Raw genomic sequence first — 27,916 nt, 5'->3', positions numbered from 1 at the left:
ACCTTCCTGTGTGGAGTTTGCATGTTCTCTCCGTGCTTTCGTGGGTTTCCTCCGGGTACTCCGGTTTCCTCCCACATTCCAAAAACATGCATGGCAAGTTGATTGGACACTCTAAATTGCCCCTAGGTATGAGTGTGAGCGTGGATGGTTGTTTGTCTATGTGTGCCCCGCGATTGACTGGCAACCAGTTCAGGGTGTCCCCCGCCTCCACCCCGAAGATAGCTGGGACAGGCACCAGAACCCCCGCGACCCTTGTGAAGAGAAGCGGTACAGATAATGGATGGATGGAAACAAAAAGAGTGCTGAAAAAGTGCACTGGGTGCCTCATTTTGTTGCAGTTCTACAAGGCAAAGGTAGTTGCGTGCGAGAGTTCAGATGAAGATGGTTCTCGGGAAGAAAATGTTTTCCAGTCTGTTTGTCTTTGCATTGATGCACCTGGAGCGCCTTTCCAAATGGTGTAACCAGGTTGATCAGAATCAGAATCAGGGGATCACGTCTCTCACCCTACCTTTTTTGGGGGTTTTATGTGTCACTAAATCAGAGCAAAATCACTGCGAACTCGGCGGAACACATGAAATCATGAAGACAATGATTAATTTTTTTTTTAAAATGTTTCATGTTTTGTTGAACTTTGGGTTCAGCCGCTGCTGGATTGGTGGGCGGTCCTTCACATTAGTCCACCTGTGGCTGATCTTTTCAAGTGACTATTTAAGGGGAACCATGCCGACTACTGGGAGTCCGATTATTCTCCTCGCTCAAGTTCATGTTACCAAATGTTGAATTTCTAGACGTCACGTTTCTGCCCGTAGTTCCATGTTTCATTCCTTGCTGTAAATAATTTCTTCTCGTTTTTCTCGTCACACAGATTGGTCCTTCTGAAGCAAGCACTTTTTGTTTGTTTTCTTCATTGTCTTTTGCAATCATTATTTGTTCTCCACGTTATTCTCCTGGTGTGTTGCCACCAGCGTCATTTGTTGTGCTTTGTCAGTCTTGCGCTTGATTGAATTTTTTGGTGTAAATAAATACTTTTGTGAAATTTATCTTCTGTGTCTGCGATTAAGAATCTAGTACATTTCCAGAATTTCTGGAAACCTCTAACAAAATCATCAAACTGCTGCCTTTTTCGGGAGTTTTTAAGACCTCTTTGTTGTTCATTCTCGTTCGGTGGTAAGACTTCTGCATAAAGAGTTCATCTTTTCTTATATCTTTAATAAATACTTCTTTGAATACAAGAAGACAAAGTGCGTGTGTGTATCTCTTGTTTTTATTTTATTTTTATTTATTTATTTGGCTGTGTGACTACTTGTGCGGTGCCTGTGTGTGACGTGGAAATTATGTTCTGGACACCAATTGGCTGGCGCAGACGAGGGTCGGACTGGGCCCACGTGGGTCGGCCTGAAATGCTGATGGCTTCTTAGTGATGGACTGATGACGCCCACCTTTGCTAGTTCATGGAGAAAATGAACTTTCCCCAACACCGAGCATGTCATTATACAGGAATGTGTTGTGTTGCTGGAGGGAAATATTTGCTTTCAGAGACACCCACCCAGAAACCCGGATACCTGCTAGGGTTATTTGGATCACGGGTCATTTAAAATCCATCTGCAGCCCTGAGGAGACACTCACATTAAGCTATAGTGAGCTGTAATATTCCCAAAGGCAATGGTAAGTACTAACTTGGTACTAAGTTCGTGTCAGTGTACTGTAATTAGAGTTGTTGTTGTTTTTTTTTGTGTAAACGTTTCTTCTTATTTAATACAACTTACAACCATTAAAGCACCTGAGTGATTTACTCTGGTTCGTTATTGTTATATTATTACTACATTCTTCATTGAGAATTAAATCCACTCAATAGTCAGTATTTTGTCTGTATTAACATGGTAACATAAATTTCATACCAATTTTAAATTGTTACTAATTGCACTCTTCTTTTTTTTCACAAACTAAAGTATATGGACTATCTTGTACTGGTTATGCAAAAACATCGTATTGCATATTTTAATACAGTGGTGAACAACATTGTACTAGTTTTGAGAAATACATTTTTTGATTGCTGTAGAATATAAGCCTGTTATTAAATATGTAATTTGAGATGGTAGCAATTATTGTTGTTGTGTATTTACTGCTCATTTGTCATGCATGTTAGAAATTTGGTGGGTGGAGGAACACTCACTATAACTGCTCATATTTTACTTTGCATTACGGTTCGGGTAGTTTTCTATAAAGTAATAAATTGGTATTTTAGTTCATATGCATGTGTCACTGATGGTGTACTGGTACACTCGCCCGAGTTCCGTTCCCACTCAGTGACGGTGTCTATGTCTGCCCTGTGACTGGCTGGCAACCAGTTCAGGGTGTAGTGCGCCTTTCGCCCGTAGTCAGCTGGGATAGGCTTCAGCACCCTCCCGCGACTCTGGACAGGATAAGCGGTGTGGATAATGACATGACATTTCATATGCATATGCAGTATGCTAACAAAAAAATGGCCTCTACACTGTGCCTAATGTTGATTCTGTTACATCTATCATCTCCTGTAATCGTGATAAATAACAACATTACATCAATCCCAGGAGTGCTTTAAATTATTGTGACATTGCCTAATATTGCCTATATTTACTTCTTCTTTGTGTGTGATTTTACAGAATGACTCCATCTCCTCTTGGACACTGAGTGTCACCATATTGAGGGCAGAAAACATTCGCTCAACTGATATTTGTATGTGAGAACATAATTATATTCTGAATGATGTTTTTGTATATGTCATGCTGTTAATGTTTTTTTATGTTAAATTGAGATTTTGCTCAACTACTAATATTTATGTATTACATTTCAGATTCTGAGGATGATTGCTATGTCACCCTGACTTTCCCACCTGCAACTGTTTTTAGGACAAATACTGTGGCCAATAGCAAAAACCCAGAGTGGAACCAAACTTTTGATTTCCAACTCCGTAGTTATCTCCAGGTGTGACCTTTGATGATTCCAAGATATTGAAACATCTGTTACTAATAACTTTATCTTTCCCAAGGGGCTACGATTTTTTTTCAAACTGTTGCATCTCATTACTGTCAGATGGGAATGTTCCACGTTCACGTCAATTTAATATTTTTTCACAAATCTATACTATTGTCCAGTCCCCACGTGAATCTAGTTTTTTTTTTTTAATTATTTTATTTATTATTTATTTTATTTTTTTATAATTTTTTTTGCAAATAACTAATCAATCTGTCAGCCTGTCTGTCGAAATGCACATCTAAACAAACGACCCTTTTCACCATCATTGAGTGAAAACTGAACCTGTGTCACCTGCACAGAAATCATCATAATTAGTGATGATGCAAGCAACAAAGAATTCATTTAAAAAGAGTTGAAGCATTTGTGAACTTGGGGAACCTTTTACTGAAACCAAATGCAAGCCATGACTTGGCAGGATTTTCGGATACAAGAACAAGCTGGGGCAAGTCTACGTGCATGGTAAAGAGATATACAAAGGTTCCTCTCATACTTGTGCCTCGGCACACACAGATTCATCTAAATGCAGATTTAAAAAATTATATTTTTTCCTTTCCATGGTATATCTGTGAGTATTTAAGAGTATATATATATATATATATATATATGTGCATATATTATTTTTAATGCGATTATAATGGGTGTCAAATATTCAGAGATTTTCACAATTCACGGTCAAGGGTGCAGCAATCAAGCAGAAAAATGCAGACTTCCTTCTCCCCAGCCACCTGGCCCATCTCGTCTTGGAGAACCCAGAGTCATACCCAGGCCAGCCGGGTGACATTGTCAGTTTATCCTTGACCTTCTCTCAGCAAAGAAGCAACCAGGAATCATCCAAACCAGATTTCCAGGCCTCCTTTCTGCCACCTCTCAATGCAGGAAAGCAGTCTCTACTCCGAGCTCCCTATTCATCTAGAAAACAGAGTTTCTTGCTACTTGTGTTCATGTTTTTTTTTTTTGTCATGACCCATATCTTGTGATCATACTGTTGGTGAACATGGAAATGTGACTGCATCAGTTAATCAATGACTTTGGCTTACGGCTCAGTTCCATCTTCACTCTAACAGAGTTTGAATCACCGCGCTAATCAGCCTGTTGATTTCCTCTCCGTCCTTCCCTCAGTCGTGAACAAGACCCCAAGGTATTTGAACTCCTCCACAATTCCTTGTAGAGGGCACTCCATCCATTTCTGGCTGGGGACCACGGCCTCATATGTGGAGGTGCTGATGTCCATCCCCACCGCTTGACACTCAGATCCAAACCACTCCAGTGAGCGTAGGAGATGGCAGTTTGATGAAAGTGTCCGATAATTTCATTTTTCACAGGAGGTCATTTTATCAATGCTTTGTCAGGTCCCTCAACTCAGACCAGGACGATCCTATGACCCTTCAGCTTGGTGGCAACAAGATAGGGGGTAATATAGATGTGGGAGTCATACGCGTTCTCGTCATTGTCTCACAAAGTCGCTACCTGAAGCTACACTTTCTCCATAATGGATTCTACATCTGCTCAGAAGAGACAGTCGTCAAGCACGCCCCAGACACCCACTGTTTCTCAGAGGAAGGAAAAAAAAGGAAAACCATTTCAGAAATCAAAATCCTGGCGAATAAAACCTCCATTACTGGGAAACAAATGTTGTACAAGTATAACTTAAGCATGTGTGTGACGAATGAGTCTTAAAGTCTTGTGTTGATCAAATGTTTTACAGGTATAAGTTATATTTAACTGGAAATGTGCTTTGTTCCCAGACTACTCTACAGATACATCTGTATGATGAGGACCCCATGTATGATGATGTGATTCAAAAAATCATATTTGATATCAGCACTCTGACAGTGGGGAAGAAGGAAATCAAGGAATTTCCCATCCAGCCCGAGGTACAGTAAATAGGCAACAGTTATCCATGATGATCATAATACAACTAAATGTTCCAAAAAATTTCAAAAGATTTCAAGCTGAAACTCATAGTTCTAATGTATTTTTGTTTGTTGATGGTTAGAAATCTCCAACTTCACAGCCTCTAGAAAAGCAGAATATGATGGTTGAATAGACCATGTTCTTGTTCAAAATGTACGGCGCCCAAATGGCAATAGCATACTCATAGATCTATCCAATGAGCAGTTCTGAAATACATTTACTCAAGGTACGGAGGCGGAGGGGTCACTGAACAAGGTGGGAGTGATGGGAGTGGGGAGTGTGTTCAGAACCAGGAGATGCTCAGGATATGAACAAACCGAACACGTGAGAACAAATTTCACAAACAGTTAAATAAAAGACTGAGAAATTGCTTTTCAATGTTTTTAGATTTGACAGACATAATAGTGTGTAAATGTTTAAGCCCACCGTTACAGAAAATTTGTCATGTTACTTATTCTGGTTTGATTACAGTACACAAACACTGGAAGTATATTTACATCATTATTCTCATTATGTATTAATTAGAAATGCGTTTATGTCTTTGTTGATGCCACCACCGTATCGTACAGACATACTGTACATACGGCCGAAGGTGATACGCATGTGTATCCACCTGTTGCCATTCATGCAACAAAATAACTTTTTTAAATTCCAAAAATAGTCCACTTTTCACAGGACCAATTACCATGTATTTAGTTACACTGTGGTTTTGGATGACAAATTATAAATGGAGTGTTTTCTTTTTGTTTCATTTTTTACTTTTCTTTTTTCTTATGACAGGCAGAGTGCATCGTCATACTGTTATATTCTGATACAACAGATTTAAAATGCAGGACATATTGGCCTGTATTACACTTCACACATATGTCGTGATAATGGCAGGTCTTCCTTACAGTCCCGATATTTGGGATTTGAACCTCTTTTTTTGAGTTATTATGTTCTCCCTGTGATTGTGAGGGTTTTCTCCAGGCAGTCCAGCTTCCTCCTGTACACCGAAATTAAGTTTCTTACTTGAAGTGAAGACTGAAAACTAATGTGAATTTAGTCTGATTGGTCCTTTGTACCAAATGTGCCGATAACTGGCTGGTGACTAGTCCACATCAGCTAGGATAAGATCCAGGATCCATAAGCCACAAACCTGGTTAAGACAAGTGGTATGGAAAATGGATGACTGTACTATATTGGCATTGGCACTTTTATTCTTTTTGCAAATGTCTCACGACCAAAGGCAGAATTCAGATTTGCCCTGACGGTTGTTGTCAGAGCCCTATGGCGTTGTGATGTCATTTTCAGTCGACAACAATTGGCTATCCAAGGCAAATTGGTTGTCACCTGAGATGGAAAAAAACGGGCTGATTTTTTTGGGGGTGCAACATTAATCTGAATTCTGTGTTCAGACTAGTGGGGAGGCATGGAACACATTATTATAAAGACATTATTCACTTGACTTCCCAATAAAAAAATATAATAAGGAGCTATCCTTCTATACATTTTTGAAACCAGAAGCCTTAACAGACAGACAAGAGAGACAGATGGATAGATAGATAGATAACTAGATTTCCATACCAATCTTTTTTCTCCATGTTTAAAGGGTAAACTTTGGATCGCCTTTGAGATGCGGGAGAGGTAACATTTACTTTTAGTCTATTTTACATAACATTTCTGCTGAAAACGCATGGCCTTTTGTAATCCTTTTGTTTTCTTTCCTTTAGTATTATGAAAGGTGTCGGTCCCCGCAAAGAGTCTCATTTGGGGGTAAGAGACTGACCAATGTAGTTTACGACACACAATCTTGGTTAATTATTATGAGAAGAAACAATTTTTGCGTGATGATGCCATCTAGTCAGTAGTTATACAATACAATATAACTTTATTTACATCGCACATTTTACAACAGCTGGAGCTGTAACAAAGTGCTTTCCACATGTTATAATAGAAATACTATCAATTAAGAAAATCTAAATGGTATCATGTGTTGCATTTTTCAAGTTATTTTTTTTCCTCATTCAACAGAAGGAAGTGGTTCCTTACTGGAAATTAAATGTTACCATACTAAAAGCCAAAACCCATTATTCCAACGATTACTGTAAGTACGGCTTTCCCTTCATGTATTCTGAAGTCAAACATTGAATTGAATTGAATGGACAGTTGATTACTTTCCAATATGATGTTTTATAACCATGTTTCTTCTTTCTTTTTCTTTCTATATGTTCCAGTTACACAGCCAGACTCTTATGTCACCCTTTGTCTGCCTACGGCAAAGGCAAGTGCATTCAGCACAAAAACAGTGTCCAATAACTACAACCCGGAGTGGAATGAAACATTCACCTTCAGGGTCCCCTCCCATCTGAAAGTAAGTCCACATAAAGTCAATAGACTGGGGCTGATTATTGTAAAATTCATTATTCTAAAGTTTGGGGTTTTGCGTAAAAAAATTTTTTTGTACCGCAGAAAATAATTCAAAGGCTGCGGCCTGTCAAAAAAAAGATTTTCCACTGTTTCTACAGAATGTTTTAGAAATCAAGCTCCATGATGAGAACCCAATTTTGCAAGATGACCTCATTTCAACCATTCTGTTTGACATCAGCACCCTCACGCTCGAGAAGAAAGAAACAATGGCATTCACCTTACATCCAGAGGTAAAAGCAGACAAAAGTAGCTCGCTTTTTGGCGTCTCGTGCTCAGGCTTGTCTCTGTATCACACTTTATTTTCAAGACCATGAAGACCCAACGTACTCGGACAGCATTGTTTCATCCATGCATTGTGGGATTTGTTCATAACTGCAATTGGATGCAACAAGGTTTCAAGTATTGTGCAACACATTTGCAATTACTTTAAAGTCTTAATGTGGTGTTGGATCATGTCAGCAGTATATTATGGAGGAATGAAAGTGCCAAAATAAAATAAATAAATACATCATGAAATGTTTAATTAAAATTGTCATTAATGAATTAAATGTTTCATTTATTAATAAAATGAGGAATTAAATAAATAAATGTGTCATTAATTAAATTATCAATGATTGTATGTAAGAAAAATATAAATTACTTCAGTATTTAATTAATTATTTCTGTATTTAATAAATTATTTCATGGTCCTGCGTTGCAGCGTTTCATGAATCTAATTTTAACTGTCAAAATCGCTAATAATTAATTAATAATTAATTAATTAAATACAGAAATAATTAATTAAACACATAATTCATGATATCGATTTTTAAAAATATAATCATTGCTAATTTAATTAATGACACATTTATTAATTTAATTCCAAATTTAATTAATGAATTAACAACAATTTTAATTAAACCTTTTATGGTGTATTTATTTATTGATTTAATTTAGTCACTTTCAGTCCTCCATAGTTTATAGGATCAGCGTTGTTTAAATGCAGTGATGAGGATGTCTTTTATTATGAGAGACTTTAGTAGACATTGACCACCAGAGTGCAGTGATGAGCGAACATCAGCCACAAGTTCTTAGCCAACACACCGAGGTTATTTTAGTTAAGGAAATTACTATAACTAAAATTGAAAAAACATTTTCATTAACCAAATCAAATAAAAACGAAATTGATTTAAAAAAATAAACAAAAACTAACCAACACTACATTTTTACATTTATATAATGAAAACTAACTATAATTAAGGCAAAAATGTCCTTTGTTTAAGTTTTTGACAATCAATTGAATACACAAGCCATTTGATTTTAAATTAATTCATTTCGATACTGTACGGCCATCAGCGGAAAAACAGAAGGTCGACTCGTGTGTTGCAGGCTTTTTTTGTGTCGCTTGCGTTGGTAAGGTCAAAGACCTTTTTTTCCCCCGTTCTCCTTTGTTGATCTATAGCTGTTAGTCTGCTGCTACCTGCTGAGCAAAAGGTTATGAGACTATTTACTCAGAACATACAGTAAGCCCTGGGATACAGTAAGATACAGTAAGCCTGAGTTTTCTGTCGTAACATTTATTGATTTAAAAAAACTGATAACTGCCGGCAGGAAACTATGAATTTCACAGATAAAATGAGGAATACACTTTTTAGGTCAAGTTTGCAGCAATGTCTGGTCACTTATCGACCTGATAACTTTGCTGGGGATGCCATCTTAAAATATGTGAACAGAGTTTTGATTGGCCGCATCTGGCCCGTCTTCAGCACGGAGCTCAGGTAGATGCACATAGTGGGTTTTTCAACTTGTGAGGTGAAAAATAGCAAGCATGTTAGATATTCGTCGTAAGGCCTTGTGAGGCAAAAAATGTATTAAAAAAAAGTACACACACAAAGCGAGCTATATGCCAAGAAAAAGGTCTCAAATTAATTTTAATTTTTACTCAGCAGATAGCTCCAGTGTGCGGCAAACACTTTAGTTCGATGCCCTTAAAGTTCATACTACACCTAGGTCTCATCAACGTTCTATGAGGTGTGAGCCACACAAAAGAGAGCAATATCTAACTTTGTCTATTATTCAGAATTCTGAATTAAAAAAAAAACTTTTTCGGATGAAAAATGTTTCTAACACATTTTAATGGTTTTTTTTTAGACAGTGGACCACATCTTAATACAGTTTGAGATGCTCTCCAGGTAAAATCTTGACCTATAATGCAATTGGAATAATCAACTTGGGCTCAAGTGAGAGGAATACTTGGTGTCAGAAAAGCTCCAGGACTGGTGTCACAAAAGATATCTTCGCTTTCGAGCAGAATCCTTACCTTTCCAAAACCACTACTTTTCAGGAAATTGAAAAATTGCCACCTTGTTTGAGTTACTAAACATAACATAATTGTTAAAGTTATTAGAGTGCGTCTTATATTGCGATATCATTCTTTTGTGCTGTTTTTTTCTCAACACAGCACCTACCCAAAATACTGCTCAACCGTTCATTTAATTTGCTAAAAACAAATGATTACGAATTACAAATTATTAGCTAAATTATTACACCATTATGGTGACCAGTTAAGGGTGTAACCTGCCTCACTTCCAATGGTTGGTACAATCACAATGACACCCGTCAAACTAGTGACGATAAGCAGTACAGTAAAATGATGGATGGATGGATGGAATCGTGTGCAATAATAACCAGCTGACCATTAGTCCCAATTCGTGAGAAAAATATACATATAGACAATAGTTGGACATAGAAGACTAACACCAGACATATATGCTGTTTCAAATCCAAACTACAAGTTCTCCCCTTTGAAGTGATTTTACCATGCCACACTTTCATGCACAAATGGAAGGACTCTTCCAGTATCCTCCGCAGCTCCATAATCACGGCCAGCTTGCTGTCATCTGCAGCTTCAAAACATCTCAAAGGATGTACTCCCCTTGAACTTGGAAAAGAGGAAAAAGGTCACATAGAGACAGGTCGGGTTATTAAAGAGGTCGCTCCAACACAGGGATGTTCTTCTCCGTTAGGAATGCTGGATGCTCTCAGCATTGTTATGGTGAAGAAGCCGCCACTTGTCCTGCCACAACTAGCTCTTCTCGAAAACTGAATGAAGCAAACCCTGGAGGATCATTTTGTTGACATGCTGAGTCATTGGCCCCCATTTTAGTGGAAAACTCATAGTTTGTACTTTGGATTTCAGATCTACTGTATCTTTTGTGACACAAGTCCCAGAATCTTTATGACACATCTTGTAGACAACAGCAGCTAACTCCTATTTTCTTCTTAGTGAGGAACCCCCTTCTGAATACCTCAGTAATGGCATCCTCCTGGTAAGACACATCAAAAGTACCATGTGCACTTAAAACAGCACACTGATGGCCCTATTTGCTTTCCCAGTGAAAGTCTTGTGCAAAGCACCGTCTTACTGTGTGTGTGCGTGCGAATTTTCTTTTCTTTATTATTTTGGCGCACATTGCAACATTTTGGGATTGAACCTAGCCAAATTCCGGCCAATCCAAGCTCTGTCCCTCATTTGCATTAAAATCAGCAGCCATGCCATGCTCGACATTGCAGAAACAGAAACAGACTCGCCGGGGTCTATGCATGCTATTGGCATGTAAACTGCAAGATCTCCCCTTGCGGTTGATGTTGTCGGCTGCACGTGTTGTAGGCGATTAGACACCGCCTTGCACCCATGATCGTGCAACTGTGTGTGACAACCCAATCATATAGCACATTGTTATCATATTTATGAATGAACTAGATAATATCCACCCCACACGTCCGCGGAGCTCCCTATCCGTCTGCCTGCGCCTCGATCAAATACACAAAAATTGTGCACCATGAGTTAGACATGCTTTTTGGTAGTCTAGATTTTTGTTTACTTTTTGTTACCAAATTAGGTCGCATCACCCAGCGAAGCGCATCTACCAAACTGACAAACACTCTAAACAAGATTTCCAGCATGAAAATGGAGTTGCGCCTTTCTTTTAACTGACCCTCAAAGTGTTTTCTGTTAGCAAATGATCAGCAACATGCACCGTGGCGTTCTGTGACGCACATCCTGGTGCCAAACACGCTAGACTTAACTTGCCCTAGCACCCAAAATGGCGATGCTTCCGTTTTTACGCCAAGCGCACGGGCCCCTACCTACCAAAACAGGGCCCTTAGTGTCTAAGTGCATCGTATTTAAGTAGGTAATCGAGTCGTTAGTGTTCATCTTGACATTTGCACATTCAATAATACTTATATGTCTAACATGTCTTTCCTTTAGGCTGCACCATTCTCTGTTTTGGACATCAATGTTGACACGCTACTAAGCAAATCTGGTATTGTATGTTATGACAACGGAATGTACATACTGCTGGATGCTAGAAATAGTAACAATGTGTTTTGAGAAATATCAAACTATTGCAAGAGATTCAACTATTTCATCAGTCAATATATTTCTGTATACTTTTCCATAGATTCTCTGGGTAAAGTGATGAAGCTTCGAGGTGCCTGTCCTGAAAATCAGACTTTAGTAGCAAAGGAGATCACCAAACTGCGTTTCTACGTCAACAGAGATTTGGAGACCGAACTTGGCGTTTCAGTGAGTGACTGTCTCCAAATTTTCTGCACCTCCATATGTGTGTCGGGTTTGTTTGTGTGCAATTTTCTCATGATGAGTACGGTAGGTTTTCTTCAAAAGGTCATCAAATGTAATCTTGAGAATGAAATCTGCATTTTTATTTTCAGTATATTGAACAACTATGCAGTCTTAAGTAAAGTGTGTTGTGGTTCTATTTGCCTCTAGACTGCCATGCATGGCTTTTCTTCAAATCTGATTAAAGTGATAAAGTTTATATCCATTGTACCTATATTGGCGTCTTTCAGTCCTCTGCTGATGATATCACCACGAGTCCTACAAGGCTTCAGCCACTACCACCTGAACACACAAGCAAAATTTCCCTTGTCATTGATCAGGTAATAGTGTGTTTTCTTTGTTGTTAACTTCAGTCAGGCATGACACCAACCGGCTTGCTTACACCAAATAAAGCCATCCATAATCAAATGTCATATTTAAAAAAAAAAAAAAATTCCTTCAGGCTAAAAAATACTCTCGCTTTGTAAAACTACAACATACATTGTATAAGGATTTGACACCATTTTACCCTTACTCAGTGTTCGCATGTGATATATATATATATATACATATATATATATCATTTGATTGAACCCCCTAAATCCCTCCATGGTGTTTGTGATCGTGGATGGTTGTTCGTGAATGTGTGCCCTGCGATTGGCTGGCAACCAGTTCGAGGTGTACCCCGCCTACTGCCCACCGGTAGCTGGGATAGGCTCCAGCACCCCCCGCGACCCTTGTGAGGAGAGGTGGTACAGATAATGGATGGATGGATTCATACAGACAGTTGCTTTAGGAATTCTAGAATGACGTGTTTTTCCTTTGTCACAGGACACAGTGGACTTAAATGTTGAGACGCATGAGTGGTAAACATCCTCCTTTTTGCTGTTACGTTTAAAATGCAAACTTCAATTTGTTGCACTTCTTACAAGAAGGGCATTCTCTTGTGTGCTACACCATACAAATTGAAATGTTAACTTCAGCTATTGTGTTATTGCCTTGAAAATCCGCAGCATCGAGGATTACAATGCAGTTCGTCTTGATTTTGACATTCCACAACAAGAGAAAGAGTATTTAAAGAAGAGAAAGCTCATTGTGGGGCAAAAATTGCAAAAGCTCTTTGAGCTGGACTCCCCACCATCACCAGATCAGGTTTGGAACAACTACATTTGATTCCATAGCAAGAATACTTTATTTTGGGGGAGGGGCATTGTCAGCTGGCTAAAGTGAAGCCTTTTCTTTATCAGCAACACTACGAAACAGTAATCTATGCCTTTGTTGCATCTAGTCGAGACTACTATAATGCACTTTACTTTGGAGTCAGCCAGTCCTCCCTCAAGCGCCTCCAACTGGTCCAAAATGCTGCTGCTCACCTTTTAACTGGAGCTCGGAAAATGGATCACATCACCCCAATCTTGGCCTCCCTTCAGTGGCTCCCAGTGTACTTTAGAGTTCGCTTACGATACATCTGTTTGTTTTTAAATCTTTAAATGGCGTCGCCCCAGCTTGCCTCAGGTCTGTGGACCAAATGCTGCTCGAGATGCCGAGGACCAAGCGCAGCTTCAGGGGAGGGTCTTTGGATCATTTAAACGTCAAACATTTACACTGATTGGAAAGGAGCAAAATACATTTAATTAATGCAATATTGATCCAAAGCATCTCTCACTCTGGAGCTGGCATATCAAGCTGTCTTCTTGTGTTTTCATTTTTTAGGTTCCAACTATAGCATTGGTGGGTTCAGGGGGAGGATCCAGAGCAATGACAGGCCTGCTTGGTAGTTTGAAGAGCCTGAAGGAAATACAAATCCTAGATACTGTTTCTTATATCACTGGAGTATCTGGATCAACTTGGTGAGTTTTTTTTTTTTTAAAGGGCATTTTAACTGTACAGTGGTCTTATGTTGTGATTTAATTATATGTACTCATAGGGTATTTTTGTTGGTTTTGAAATCAGGCAATTTGCTGGAAATTGATAACAGTGACACATCTTGGAAACATGCACACCTCTAATGCCGGCCTTTGATTGGTATTTGTTTTTTCATTATGAACAGGGCTATGACTGCCTTGTGCCAAGAAGCAAATTGGTCACAGGACAGCATAGACCATACCATCGCAGAACTAAGGAAAGAGCTATGTAAGAGTGTCCTGAGTATTTTCTCTGCAGAGAAACTTAAATATTACAGACGAGAAATGAATGAGAAAATGAATGAAGGGCACATTGTGTCACTCACGGATATGGCAGGCCTGATTTATGAGCAAATTGCTTTTGGTAAGGTAAGAAGCTGTACACTATTTTTATTCGCACCTTATTTTTCTTCCAAAATGCCAACCATAATGTGTTGACACGCAGAAAATTACCAGTACCCTCTCTGAGCAGCAGAGGACAGTAAATGAAGGCCAAAACCCTTTCCCCATATACACTGCAGTCAATATGAAGGAGAAGAGAGGCTTTGATTCAGAAGCTGGTAATTATCATTGTTGGATGTTGTACTAATTTGACATTGTCCAGGTATTGTACAAATCCTTTTCTTTATATTGAAGCTGAGTGATAACAAAACACAAGTTTGATATGTTGGCAGCATAAAACGCATTTCACATAAAGAGCATTTAAGTTATTTCCCCAGAGTATTTATTTCCTCTTTATTACCAATTCCCAGAGTGGTGCGAGTTCACTCCCTATGAAGTTGGATTTCAAAAGTATGGGACTTTTGTGCGAGCTGAAGACTTCGGCAGTCAGTTCTTCGTTGGTCATCTTGTCAAAAAACTCCCAGAAGTCCGCATCCCTTATCTGATAGGTAAGAACAAACATATATATACATGTATGTGTGTGTAAAATAATAATATATTTTCTATTGTACTCTTAATACTCATACAATATGGAGAGGAGCAATTTAAAGTCAAAATGTTTTTTTTTTTCAATTAGGTATATGGAGCAGTTGCTTTTCAGTCAGCCTGACTGAATTATTCATGCACGCTACTGGTTTGGGAGCTGAGTCAGACCAATGGTTTGGGCCAGATATCAAAACAATAGGTAAAGCTACTTCTAAATAATAATAATTGTATTTGCCAGAAAACTGGCAAGTTAAAAATGACTCTCAAACAATGTTACATCAGATCGGGTAATTATATCAACACGTTGACTTTAATATGCTTACACAACCACATCCTGTACAGTCACATATGGTGAAAAAAATGTGATTGAGGTATGCAACACAAGTAAGAACTAGAAGTTCAAGGAATCATGTATCGCTGGAGGCAATAAACTGCTATATAACTTGGTTGTTTGTGTTGTGTGTTGCAAGACTTTTATTTGAATACAAACTTTAACAAATATTAATTACTGAATCGATACTTAGAAGTTGGTGATTTAATACTAATGCTCCATTGTCAAGTTAAATGTTTGTTTTCCTTCCTTTTGATAGATTCTGACAATGAGCCTTCAACTCTTGATACACACCTCATAGATCAATCCACAGATGTCTATGGAATCATCAGTGATTTTTTGAGGAATCGCCCAATTAGTTCCAAAGTACACAATTTCATGAATGGTCTTCTTCTGCACTCAAACTACAATGCAAATAGCAACTTCAATGCCTGGAAAGGTATGCACTCAATGTTTTAAAGATATAAAGCTCATTGCTGCAGAATGGAAAAATGATTTGTTCAGAAAAGGGTTTCCCTCTTGTCTCTGTTTTTGGCACAGAGCAAAAAGATTAAAAGCAGGTGCAAAACTTCAACTCGTTGACAGTGGCTGTTTAAAAGCCGTATCAGAATAAAAATGCTTCATGTGCACACCCTATTGGGCATATTCTGACCCAATCAAGCTTATTCCGATCAAGATTCTATTCCAAACGAGAGGGGGAGTTTATGTCAATTGACAAACCGATCGGTGTGCATGAAAACACTTAATCCAAAATAACGTTTTTACCATGCATTTTTGCAAGGTCAGTATAGACATTTCTCTGAAGCTGGTAAAAGCACAGCGAGTGAAAGACATGGCAGGTGCACGACTGAACTGAAAATGTGGTTTGGAAACAATAGTGCAGCTCTATTGGGAAGTGTTAACTTGACATAACATTGCAAACTGAAAGAATACACAAACTAATGCTAATGTTAAAAGTAGAAAAGGAGGGAGCGATGTTTTGTTGACAAAAACCTGGTCCTTGAGGGCCGCTGTCCTACCTACTCCAACAAAAGATCAGTTTTGTTATCAGGCTTCTTCAGAGCTTGCTGATGAGCTGATAGAGTATTAATTGGCATTTATAGATGTAGCGATGAATTGTGTTAACTGACACTGATTTTCTGAAGTGTTCCTGAGCCCATGTAGTGATACCGTTTTACACATTGATGAAGTGTCGCTTGAGGGATCAAAGGTCACAGTCATGATATGTTGGTTTTCATATCTGAAGTGCTGCAAAGCATTTTGGGAGTGCTTCAGCCTCAGCTAATCAGATGGCTGGTCAGAGAGATGCTGCGAGTGGTGTGCTTTAGGAAGTGTTTTTTTTTACTTTCAGTTTTTTTTTTTGACTGTAACCTATAGAGGGTAGTAAGAGATTGATGCTCCCAGTCCGCACAGTGCTATGAAGTATCAAACTTTCACCAGCAGAGGGTAGTAATCACACGGTATAATGAATCCAGTCCGTTAAACGGAACTCATTAAAGTCACATATGTACAGATTTGGAATTTAGTCCGCACATCAGGCGACCTGTCCATTTTGAAGAAAATTTTGGTCTTTTAGGTGGGCCCTAATGTCTTTTTGGTCCAAAGTCTGGGTGTCTGGTGTTTTTGGTAAGTCCTGAAGTCGTTGGCAACTGTGATGGTTCGGTGAACCGTGTGGAGGGAAAATAGGACCCAAGAGCAACCGGGGTGAGGAGAAGAGGTTTTATTGAGAAGGGAGGCGGAGAAGCAGCGAGATTGGAACCCGGGAAGGGGGCGCTGGAGGTGGAGCGGCGCGGCGAGTCCGGCGAGGTTGCGGAAGCGGCGATCGGCGGGCTGGTGGCGAGGCAGCGGGAGCGGGACGCTGGAGGTGGACCGGGGACGAGGCAGCGGGAGCGACGGGAGGCAGGCAGGCAGGCAGGCGGCGTAGCGGAGGGAGCGCGGACGAGATGATCGGCGTCGTGGGGAAGACGCAGACGAGGCGGCGGAAGCGGCAGGCAGGTAGGGTCGGAGCGGGCAGGGCGCAGGCGGTGATCGGGAACTCGGAGTTAGGCAGCGGGAGCACTGGCTCGGACGGGCACTGGACGGCTGGACGGGGAACACGAAAATACAGGAGACACACAGACGTGAGCATCAGGCGATCAGGCGATCAGGCGATCAGGCGATCAGGCGATCAGGCGATCAGGCGATCAGGCGATCAGGCGATCAGGCGATCAGGCGATCAGGCGATCAGGCGATCAGGCGATCAGGCGATCAGGCGATCAGGCGATCAGGCGATCAGGCGATCAGGCGAGAGCGAAGCAAGCGAAGTCATGAGCCAATACCACGTTAGGTCACGGGATAATCCGGCGTCTGGCTCCTGGCGAGGCTGGGTTTTATACCGGTGGTGATTGCCGCTGATGAGCAACAGGTGCGCAGGAGCCGACGCCTTCTCAAACCGGAGGCGTGCCTGGCTGGAAACTGCCGGAGACCTGAAAACAATAAAAACTCGCCAGGCCCCCCAAACCCGAACCACCACAGGCAACGTTGCTTTTAGTCTCAAGTATTTTAAAGCTTTTGTCGCCCAAGTGACTTTTCTTTTGCCTAAGGTCAGAATAAGTCATTTGTTTCTTCATGTTTTGTTTTCAAAATGCTTTGGCCTTGTGCTTATTCATTTGGGTTGAATGCCTCAGGTCCACTGGCGGGACCACTTGACCCAAGGAAACCAACTAGGGAATTTTACAGTCTACCTTTTGCCTTTTGAAACCCCATTTGTTTCTCGGTTTATGACCAGAACATCCAATTGTTTACATACTGCAGTATATTATCGCATTTTTTCCTAGTAGAACCAGGTGTGTGTATTGTGTCTATTTTTTACTTTATTATATATACGGACAAAATGCAAATCATCATATCAGACAGGAACAGCAGAAACTGATAAACACACACTTTTTGGTGCTCGACAGCTCTAAGGAAAGTGAAAGGAAAGGAAGAGCTGCTACCCGCTTTGAGCCTCTGTAATTCTGCTGTTACACCTGCACGGATGCGAGAGAAAGATTTAATACAGGCACGTCAAGAAACATGAATACCTTTAGTTCAGTCATTCAGAGATTAGCAGCAACAAATCAATGTGGCATAAGGACAGGGAGACTCAACATGCTGTTCGTATAAATACTTTTTGCCCTGCAGTTTGCCTACAGGCCCCTGAAGTACTGTACAGACTGTAAGCAACAAAATTCTGTGATCTGATAAAACAAAGATTCTGAGAAAACTGAGGCCAGGTGTCATGTTTGGAGGAAACCAGAAACCACACATTACATAACAAATACAATCTTGACAATGAGGCCGGGTGGAAGCACATCAAGCTATGAGGATCGTTTTCAGCAACGGTCGGACTAGACGGGAGTGAGGGAAAGATGAATGAAATGTACTTTTAAGCACACAGCCAATATATCAAAGTGGTGAATTCTGGACAACTCTTTGAAGGGTCTTGAGTGGCCTAGCCAAAGCCAAAGTTTGAATTCCATTGTGCATCTCTGGAGGGGCAACCAGTTCAAGGTGTACCCCGCCTACTGCCCAAAGACAGCTGGGATAGGCCCCAGCACGGCCACGATAATGGATGGATGGATGGATGAATTCCTGGAGGGATCTGAGGATTCTAGGAACCTTTACCTGGGGCTGGTTCGTGATTCAGTTGCGGGGTAGTGGGTATTCCACTCCATACACACGCACAAATTGCAATTTCAGATTTTGTTTTCTGCATTCCCTGGGCGGGCAAGTTTTATGCGTGTCACATGGTAAGGACTGATGGGCACAGTCCTTATAGAGACGAGAGAGACGAGCTAGCAACCAAAAGAAGTATGCGCTTTCCGTGACATGATTGTTCGTCCCTTGGCTATACACCCATACACACTTCCAGAATGCAATTTTTTCCCCATCTAGCTTCTGGCTGAAAGCTACAAAATGGAAAAGAAGACGTTTTTGCCTACAGCTTCCCAAGACTATGCAGCAGTTTGTGCAGAAAAAAAACACTAACAAGAGAGCATGCTGCAGAATGTGAGCACAGCCCTGGTTATAAAGAATTGTTAATATATTAGACATAGTAAATACACACATGACATACATATTTTATAATATTTATAATTTATTTAATAATTATACAATAATATTGTATAATATAACCTTTATTACTTGTGTCACCAGTGGTATTCATGCCACTTAGAGTTCAAACCCGCTTCGACATCCATCACCGGCTTAGGACATCACAGTGCAGTATGACTAAATGGCTCATGTCAGTGGAATGCACAGATCGCCATTACACTCAGTCATGTCTTGTAATTAAATGTGATTAATCATCATTGTCGTGACAGTCTAGAGAGGCCGGGGTGTTGTGACTACAGCTCAACCATCCGCTTCTCTTTTTGGATGCTCCCTTTTTAAGGGCAGTCACATTTTCGCCGGTATTTTCCCCTCGTTCATGCCGTACCATTCCCTACAGGGTTTTGTTAGACCCTATTTATTGGTTGTTACCGCAAAGACTGAAAGACTTACAATTATATGGCCAATATTGATCTAAAACGTCGGAGATTACCACTTTATACTCAACGATTGAAATGACGGGGGCATTGTGGGACTACCGTAATTTCAGGTCCAGCGTATTATTCGGCGCAGGCATGTCAAAACATACCTCAGCTTAGTGTGCATGCTAGCGTATGTTTTGTCATTGACATTGTCAGTCATTTTTAACTGGTAATTAAAACATGTATACACACTATGTAGACAATATAAGGAACATTTATATAAAATTGTTTAATTTAGTATTCCTAAATTCATTGGGATGGAAGGTAGAGTGGCAAAACTTTGCGTGGGTGTGGCAGCTGCCCTCCCTAGCCACCCTATAAAACTGCTTATGCTGTGTCCTGATGCTCCCCATTCCACCTGATGGAGTTTGAGAGGCGCTGCATAGAGGAATGGCTGAAACTCACGAAAAACAGACATGACATGCTGATGGCATCTTTGTAGTTTACTTATTTCATAGTAACTTCATTTGAGAAGGGAAAAAAAGGTTTTCATGCAGCATTAAGGGACGTGGTGTACAACGTTTTGAGGGAAGGATGGCTTCAACCCATTTTGTTATGCTGATTGGTTTTACATTACATACATTATTTTACTTCTTACTTGTTGGATTGCATCAAATTCTGTTTATTGTTACATATTGACCATTTATTCTTTTCCCAGGAAGGCACATTGATGCATTTCCAAACTCACTGACACCCAGTGACGCCATTCTACACCTAATTGATTCTGGTCATCACATAAATGTTGGCTGTGCTCCCGTCCTACGTCCAGAGAGAGAGGTGGATATTATTATATCCCTTGACTATTCCTGGAACTCAAACAACATCTTCAAGGTAAAAGTAACCCGTGTTTGGCTGGTCTGTTTGAAAGGGATTGGAATTTTGCATTCGTATCATCATCCATGACTCTGATGTTAACAGGAGCTCAAGACGACAGCAACTTACTGTAAAGACCATGACATCCCCTTCCCCCATATTGATTTTACTGCTGTGGAAGGAGAACCTTCGAGAGAGGTTTACATCTTTGAGGATACGCAGAATCAAAAGGCACCGATTGTGATTCACTTTCCACTTGTGAATATTTCATTCAAAAACTTCAAACAACCAGGTATACTGTCTCTGAATGATTATTTACGATTGAATCCATAATTAACTCACGGTCGAAAATGATAATTGAAACTCCTAATCTTTAACCCCTTCAAAAACATACATACCAAATCTGAGTGGAGAAATTTAATGTTGAATGTCTGAAACGAACCATATCTCACTGAGTGGCAAAGGTTTGCGAGTATTTGCGAATCTAGGGAACGTTGATTTTTCATCAGGTTCGTTCAAGGTCGCAAATGGTCTCTAAGGTCTTCGCCAGACATTCGCTAACAGTGACAAACAATATTAGTCAAGATTTCAAAGAACAAGTTCATGTTTCCCAACATATTTGTGACCATTTGCAACCTCGAACAAACCGCTGATCAGTAGGAAATGATTTTTTTTTTCTTAATTTATATATATGTGAAGTGGGTGGAAAAAGTTTGTTCATACCTTTTTCCATTCTATAGTCATCATCAGTGGAATGTGGGTTGGTTTCACCAGTAACACTGGTCCCTGACCAAAAAGCAGAGAAAACGAGCATTTGTGAAAAGAAAATGTCACCTAAAAGCGTAACTTTATTTTCTTTTGCTTTTTGAGACACTTCAAATAAAACAAAAAAAGGAAGACTGATATAGGGCTTTTGATGACAAAATAGTTATTTATTTACAGATATGCAATAGAGCCCTCTCAAGGAAACCATAACTATTATGTTTCACAAGACAAAACTGTATATTGTGTAATGCCTTGGTTTATATCATGGATACATATACTGAATTCAAACGAGAAGTGGTTCAAATTTGATAACTTGCAACCTGCCTAGATTGCATGCCCAAAGGCTGCGCAGGTGGGGGGTTAACAGGGCCATGCACACTTGAGTGCAATTATAATAAATTAAGTCTTAATGTTTACCAGCACTCCAGAATGTTGCTGGATCATTTATTTTTTCCCGTTTTTCTGCGTGCATTCTGTCTTGCTCCAATTTGGATATAGTCGTCTCTCCTTGTTTCTGGTGGCAAGTTTTTTTTTCTGGTAATATTCTCTGGTTTATCAATCCTAATTTATTTGTACTTTGTAATTTATAACCCGAATGTGATGCAGAAGGCCTCTGCACACTGCTGAGGTCTACGTTGCGTAGTCGTGGCTGCGTGGTGGTGCGGAGAGAAACAGCACGGGCCTCTTGGTTGAGGCTGTGACGGGTGTGTTTTAATGTCCTCTGCAAAATCAAAGACAGACTGAATCAAAACGGACCACTCCTCAAAAATACAAGCAACACTAGTGGGGCCCAACTTGGACAAAAAGTACCAATATTGCTTAACAACTTAAATAACGAAGTGAAGGGGCGACACTCTGTGGTAACCTGGAGTCACTACCTTACATAATCAATTACTTTTTGTTGCATGTTCGTTATTCAGTTTTGTTGGTACTTTGTAAATAAAACATTTGTTCTGCTCATTTCTTCCGTTAGTCTTACACTTTCCCTACTGGTTTGGTAGCACTTTTTGTTCCCCAGTCCCTGCCTTTTTCTACATTGCAGTTTTTGTTTTTTCACTTTCGCTTTTTGTATTAAATACTATTGAAGTTCTTCATTGCTATGTTACTACTCTGGGTTATAACCTTCACTCGATATGTATACGAAGGTTGCAACAAATATAAATGTCCATGGCAGTGAATTAAGCAATTTACATGGGCTGACAATACCAATACAAACTACCAATAGTGACTGAAACCCTGAAAAAATATACAACTTGCCAAGAATCATACAGAAAGGAGGATTTATGGTCTGTGGGCACAGCCACAAACATTTCCTTAACATGGGTGACATTGCTTATTTTATTCTCCTTTATAAATCTCATCTTTCAGATTTCCCATATAATTAACTTTTTCCATTGACAGTCATCACTACTTCCTGATTGACTGATATTCATTGATTAACGTTGAAGCTATATTTTGATTGCGTTTTATTAATTTAAGGGGTTGTACTGATCATTTTTAATGAATGAGCCTATAGAGTGTTTTATGTTTTTCTATCAGGGTGTCACAAATGATGATTATCCTCATTTTGACTTCACAGGTGTGGAGCGCAAAACTGAGGATGAAATAAAAGCTGGAGAGGTGGACGTGAGCAGCAGCAACTCTCCTTTCACCACCGATAATCTCACTTACGTAGAGGAAGATTTTGACTCTCTGGTGCATTTGACATCGTATAATGTTGCCAACAACAAAGAATGTATCATGGAAACATTGCATAACGTCTTGAAAGCTAAGATGGCTGAGGGTTCAACTTTATAAATACTCAATTGTTTTACTTTTTGGATTGATGCAAGTTGATAAATCACATAAATGAGACTATGGGCGCTATATGAATGCCCAGTACAAGTGTAGCGCAAAGCGTATGGATGGAGATTTCTTTTGGATTTTTTTTAGATTTCTGATCAATCAGGGGTCTTCAATCCTGTTCCTTGAGGGCTGGTGTCCTGACCGTTTTCCATCTGTCCCTGGTGCAACACACGTGAACGATCGTTAGCTAGCTTTTGCAGACCTTGCTGATTATCTGATCATTTGAATCAGCCGAGGGCGGCACGGAGGCCCGACTGGTTAGCACGATGGCCTCACAGTGAGAGACAGCAGCGGTCGTGGGTTCAATCCCGGCTCTGGCCTTCCTGTGTGGAGTTTGCATGTTCTCCCCGTGCCTGCCTGGGTTTCCTCTGGGTACTTCGGTTTCCACCCACATTCCAAAAACATGCATGGCAGGTCGATTGAATGCTCTGAATTGCCCCTAGGTATGAGTGTGAGCGCAGATGGTTGTTCGTCTCTGTGTGCCCTGCGATGGGCGGGCAACCAGTTCAGGGTGTCCCCCTAAAGATAGCTGGGATAGGCTCCAGCACCCCCGCGACCCTACTGATGAGAAGAAGTAAAGATAATTGATGGATGGATTGAATCAGCCGTGTTGCAGCAGGGAGAGCTGGAAAACCTGCATGACACCGCCCTTCGAGGAACACGATTGAGGACCCCTGTGACAGATGACAGAAGCACAAATAGGTATTTGTGCCAACTCAACCGGCTTGTTTGCAGGAGAGTGGTATCTACAGATCTCCACTTGTGGATGATGTAATGTTGACTGCTACAGAGTGGGGACTTGGAGACCACAAGATCGTGCACACAGCGAGTACGAGAACAGTGGAATTGTCTCAACTCTTAAATTAACCTTTTATGAGCTGTTCTTGTCATTAATATATTGTTCCTATCAACACACACACAGACACGCACATATCTAGATCTAGTTACCTACAAGGCTAGTTAGCAAGCTAGCTAGGTAAGGTTGAATTTGCATTTGTTGCCTTGCATCCAAGTGATTAAAGTCACGTGTATCTTTCATTATTCCCAATGTGTATGTCCTGTCTGTTGTCTTCTAAAGGGTTAACAGTTTTCACTTGACATAGTTGAGTTCACTTGTTAATACTGATAAACCTGACCAGTTAGGTTTAAAAAAATAATGGAAAAATCAAAGTTGATTTACTTCAACATGTTGAGTTAGAATAAGATGGATCTGATGAATTACTTTTAAGTAAATAATATATAATAAAGTGATGCATATTTATTATAATTTTAAGTATTACATAATCAATCCATGATCCAGACCTCTTATCACAAGCAAGAATTTGAATACGAATGTTTGTTCCTCTATTTGTGTCCTGCGATTGACTGGCGACCAGTTACGGGTGTACCCAACCTATCACCCAATGACGGCTGTGATAAGCTCCAGCACGCCCACGACCCTCATGAGGAGGATGAATGTATTAGAATTATTGAATTCATTTTCACTTAAACTTTTGCCTCTAATGATTCAATGACTACATATATTGATTACATGAGCAACACAAGATCCACAAGACAAATTAAAAACATTTTTAATCATATATGTACAATAAAGACATTGTCAGGTTCGCCGGTAGGCGAGGAGGAGGTGGACCCAGAGGTGCGAGGAAGCAGGGAAAAGGGTAAACTAAAGGGAATTTATTAAATTAATCAAATGAGCACAAACAACATGGCGTGGACAAACAAACGTGGCAGGGTGCAAAATGACTAAGACGAACTAAACGTGACTAAACAGAACAAAAGCCGAGGAACAAGACCAGGGACATGAGAGGGAGCGAGAGCAAGAACATGGCCGTGAAGGGGATCAGGGAGCGGTCGTGACAGTCCAAGCGGAGTAATGTTCCGACAATGAGTTGTTGGGATGAGGTGTTTATATAGTCCAGTCATTAGGAGTGCGGATGGGCATCAGGTGTGTGAGCTGACGGGGAACAGGTGCGTGGCTGGTGAGGAAGGAGTGCTGAGGGGAAACGCCCCACTCAGCTGAGAAAACAAAAACAAAGTGCACATGGCAGGGAGGTGACGAAAACAATAACAAAGAACCCTGTCATGCCCGACGCGGATCATGACAGTACCCCCCCCTTAAGGGACGGATCCCAGACGTCCCAAAAAAAACAAACACGGAGAAAAAAAAAACACAAAAAAGGAACCCCAAAATTGTCCAAGAACGAGGGTGGGCGGAAGGGGTCGGGAGGTGGGACCAAGGTCCGCGAACGAGACCGGTCTGGCGGATGTCCAGGGGGCCAGACCAGCGAGTCCCGACGGGGCCATTCGGGCGGACGTCCGGGAGGCCCGATCAATAAGTCCACCCGTGGCCATTCAGGTGCACCCGAGACAGGAACGTGGAGCGGCGGCTGGTCGTCGAGCCCCGCCGAGACAGGAACGTGGAGCGGCGGCTGGTCGTCGAGCCCCGCCGAGACAAGAACGTGGAGCGGCGGCTGGTCGTCGAGCCCCGCCGAGACAGGAACGTGGAGCGGCGGCTGGTCGTCGAATCCCGCCGAGGCAGGAACGTGGAGCGGCGCCTGGTCGTCGACCCCCGCCGAGGCAGGAAGGTGGAGCGTCGCCTGGTCGTCGACCCCCGCCGAGGCAGGAAGGTGGAGCGGCGGCTGGTCCTCGAGCCCCGCCGAGACAGGAACGTGGAGCGGCGGCTGGTCCTCGAGCCCCCCCGAGACAGGAACGTGGAGCGGCGGCTGGTCCTCGAGCCCCGCCGAGACAGGAACGTGGAGCGGCGGCTGGTCCTCGAGCCCCGCCGAGACAGGAACGTGGAGCGGCGGCTGGTCGTCGAGCCCCGCCGAGACAGGAACGTGGAGCGGCGGCTGGTCGTCGAATCCCGCCGAGGCAGGAACGTGGAGCGGCGGTGGACCGTCGGACGCCGCCGAGGCCGTGACGAGAAGCGGCGGCGCATCGTCGAAGGCCGCCGAGGCAGAGTCGAGAGGCGGCGGCGTGTCGTCGTCCACCGCCGAGGCAGGACCCAGGAGCGACCGTGGGTCGTCGAGCGCTGCCGGGGCAGGCCCTTGCGACGGGCGCAGGACAGGCGCCGTCGGATCCTTGACCGGAAGCAGACGCGGGACGGGCTCCGCCGGAACGTGAGCTTGGGGCGGACGCACAACGTGCTCCGCCTGAACGCGAACCGGGGGCGGACGCACAACGTGCTCCGCCTGAACGCGAACCGGGGACGGACGCACAACGTGCTCCGCCTGAGCGCGAACCTGGGACGGACGCACAACGTGCTCCGCCTGAATGTGAACCTGGGACGGACGCACAACGTGCTCCGCCTGAACGTGAACCTGGGACGGACGCACAACGTGCTCCGCCTGAACGTGAACCTGGGACGGACGCACAACGTGCTCCGCCTGAACGTGAACCTGGGACGGACGCACAACGTGCTCCGCCTGAACGTGAACCTGGGACGGACGCACAACGTGCTCCGCCGGGACATGGACTGGGGACGGACGCACAACGTGCTCCGCCGGGACATGGACTTGGGGCAGACGCGGAACGTGCTCCGCCGCAACATGGACTTGGGGTGGACGCAGGACGCGCACCACCGGAACATGGACTTGGGGCGAACGCACGACGTGCACCGCCGGAACATAAACTTGGGGCGGACGCGGAACGTGCTCCGCCGCCACATGGACTTGGGCCATCGGCAGGGCGCCGGAACGGGGCTCAGCAGCTGAGGAGGAGCCGAGACGGGGCTCAGCAGCTGACGAGGAGCCGGGACGGGGCTCAGCAGCTGACGAGGAGCCTGAACGGGGCTCAGCAGCTGGCGGGGAGCCTGAACGGGGCTCAGCAGCTGGCGGGGAGCCTGAACGGGGCTCAGCAGCTGGCGGGGAGCCTGAACGGGGCTCAGCAGCTGGCGGGGAGCCTGAACGGGGCTCAGCAGCTGGGGAGGAGCCAGAGTGGGACTCTGGAGGCTGCAGCGGACGAGGAACCGGCACGGGGGGCTGCCGCTGACGAGGAGCCGGCACTGGAGGCTGCAGCTGACGAGGAGCCGGCACTGGAGGCTGCAGCTGACGAGGAGCCGGCACTGGAGGCTGCAGTTGACGAGGAGCCGGCACTGGATGCTGCAGATGGCGAGGGGGCGATGCTGGAGGCTGCAGCTGACGTGGAGGCGGCGTGGGTTACGCAGCTGACGTGGAGGCTGCAGCGGGCCGGGCGCAGCAGCCGGGCCGGGCGCAGCCGAAACGGGGGAACTGATCCCTATCAGCCTGCCGCCATAGGGAGTCAGGGGAACGGGAAACATGAGGGACCGTGACTACTGGTGCTGGTGAACGTGAGCTATGAAACGCGAGGGGAACGTGACTAGGAGCGGAAACAGACTGTGGACGTGGTGAACGACGTGGCCGTGATCTACGCGATTTGGGACGAGGTGAACGACGCGAGGTAACGTGGGAGGTGGTCTCAAAACGGTCAAAAGAAAAAGGTGACGGAAATTGTTCGGGGGGAGAAAAGTGACGGATCCTAACGGAATCTGTGTCATGCTGGGCATACAACTGGTCATAAATGTATTCAAAGTCATCCTCGTGATCTGAGTCTACTAAAATGTGAGGTGGTGTAATGGCATTGCGCTCAAAATCTTCTTGGTAATCTGAATCTATAATAAAATGGGGAGGTATGATAGGTGGGTAATCCTTAACATTATCATGAAACGCAGGGGAGAAAACCGGTGGGGAACGAAAAATAGAACCTACGTGAAGGACGCGGGATTGGTCGGCAGGCTGAGGGGGGTAGTCCGAGCAGCGACGACGATGACGTCGCCGAGAGCTTCCCGCTGGGTCCGTGGTTGGTCGGAACATTC

At 42.7% G+C, this 27,916-nt stretch overlaps 1 protein-coding gene across 1 annotated transcript; it reads left to right on the top strand.

The window, feature by feature from the left end:
• The first annotated feature begins 1,609 nt into the window (after positions 1-1,609).
• Positions 1,610-23,975, top strand: LOC148330664 (cytosolic phospholipase A2 beta-like). The gene is made up of 25 exons (XM_088305159.1): positions 1,610-1,665; positions 2,643-2,715; positions 2,834-2,964; positions 4,761-4,889; positions 6,521-6,555; positions 6,642-6,684; positions 6,943-7,015; positions 7,146-7,282; positions 7,437-7,568; positions 9,469-9,509; positions 10,604-10,646; positions 11,591-11,645; positions 11,784-11,908; positions 12,193-12,282; positions 12,773-12,807; positions 12,955-13,093; positions 13,655-13,791; positions 13,992-14,214; positions 14,291-14,405; positions 14,598-14,735; positions 14,864-14,971; positions 15,363-15,542; positions 20,315-20,487; positions 20,575-20,761; positions 22,814-23,975. The coding sequence occupies exons 1-25, from the start codon at positions 1,663-1,665 to the stop codon at positions 23,029-23,031; spliced, it is 2,763 nt and encodes a 920-aa protein (XP_088161285.1). The 5' UTR covers positions 1,610-1,662; the 3' UTR covers positions 23,032-23,975.
• Positions 23,976-27,916: the final 3,941 nt, after the last annotated feature.

This window comes from Idiotropiscis lumnitzeri, chromosome 9 (genome assembly GCF_059441095.1).
Source record: "Idiotropiscis lumnitzeri isolate Australia: NSW breed Sydney's pygmy pipehorse chromosome 9, RoL_Ilum_1.0, whole genome shotgun sequence".
Taxonomy (NCBI): domain Eukaryota; kingdom Metazoa; phylum Chordata; class Actinopteri; order Syngnathiformes; family Syngnathidae; genus Idiotropiscis; species Idiotropiscis lumnitzeri.
The sequence above is the reverse complement of the archived record's forward strand: the minus strand, read 5'-3'. Positions and strand labels throughout refer to the sequence as shown.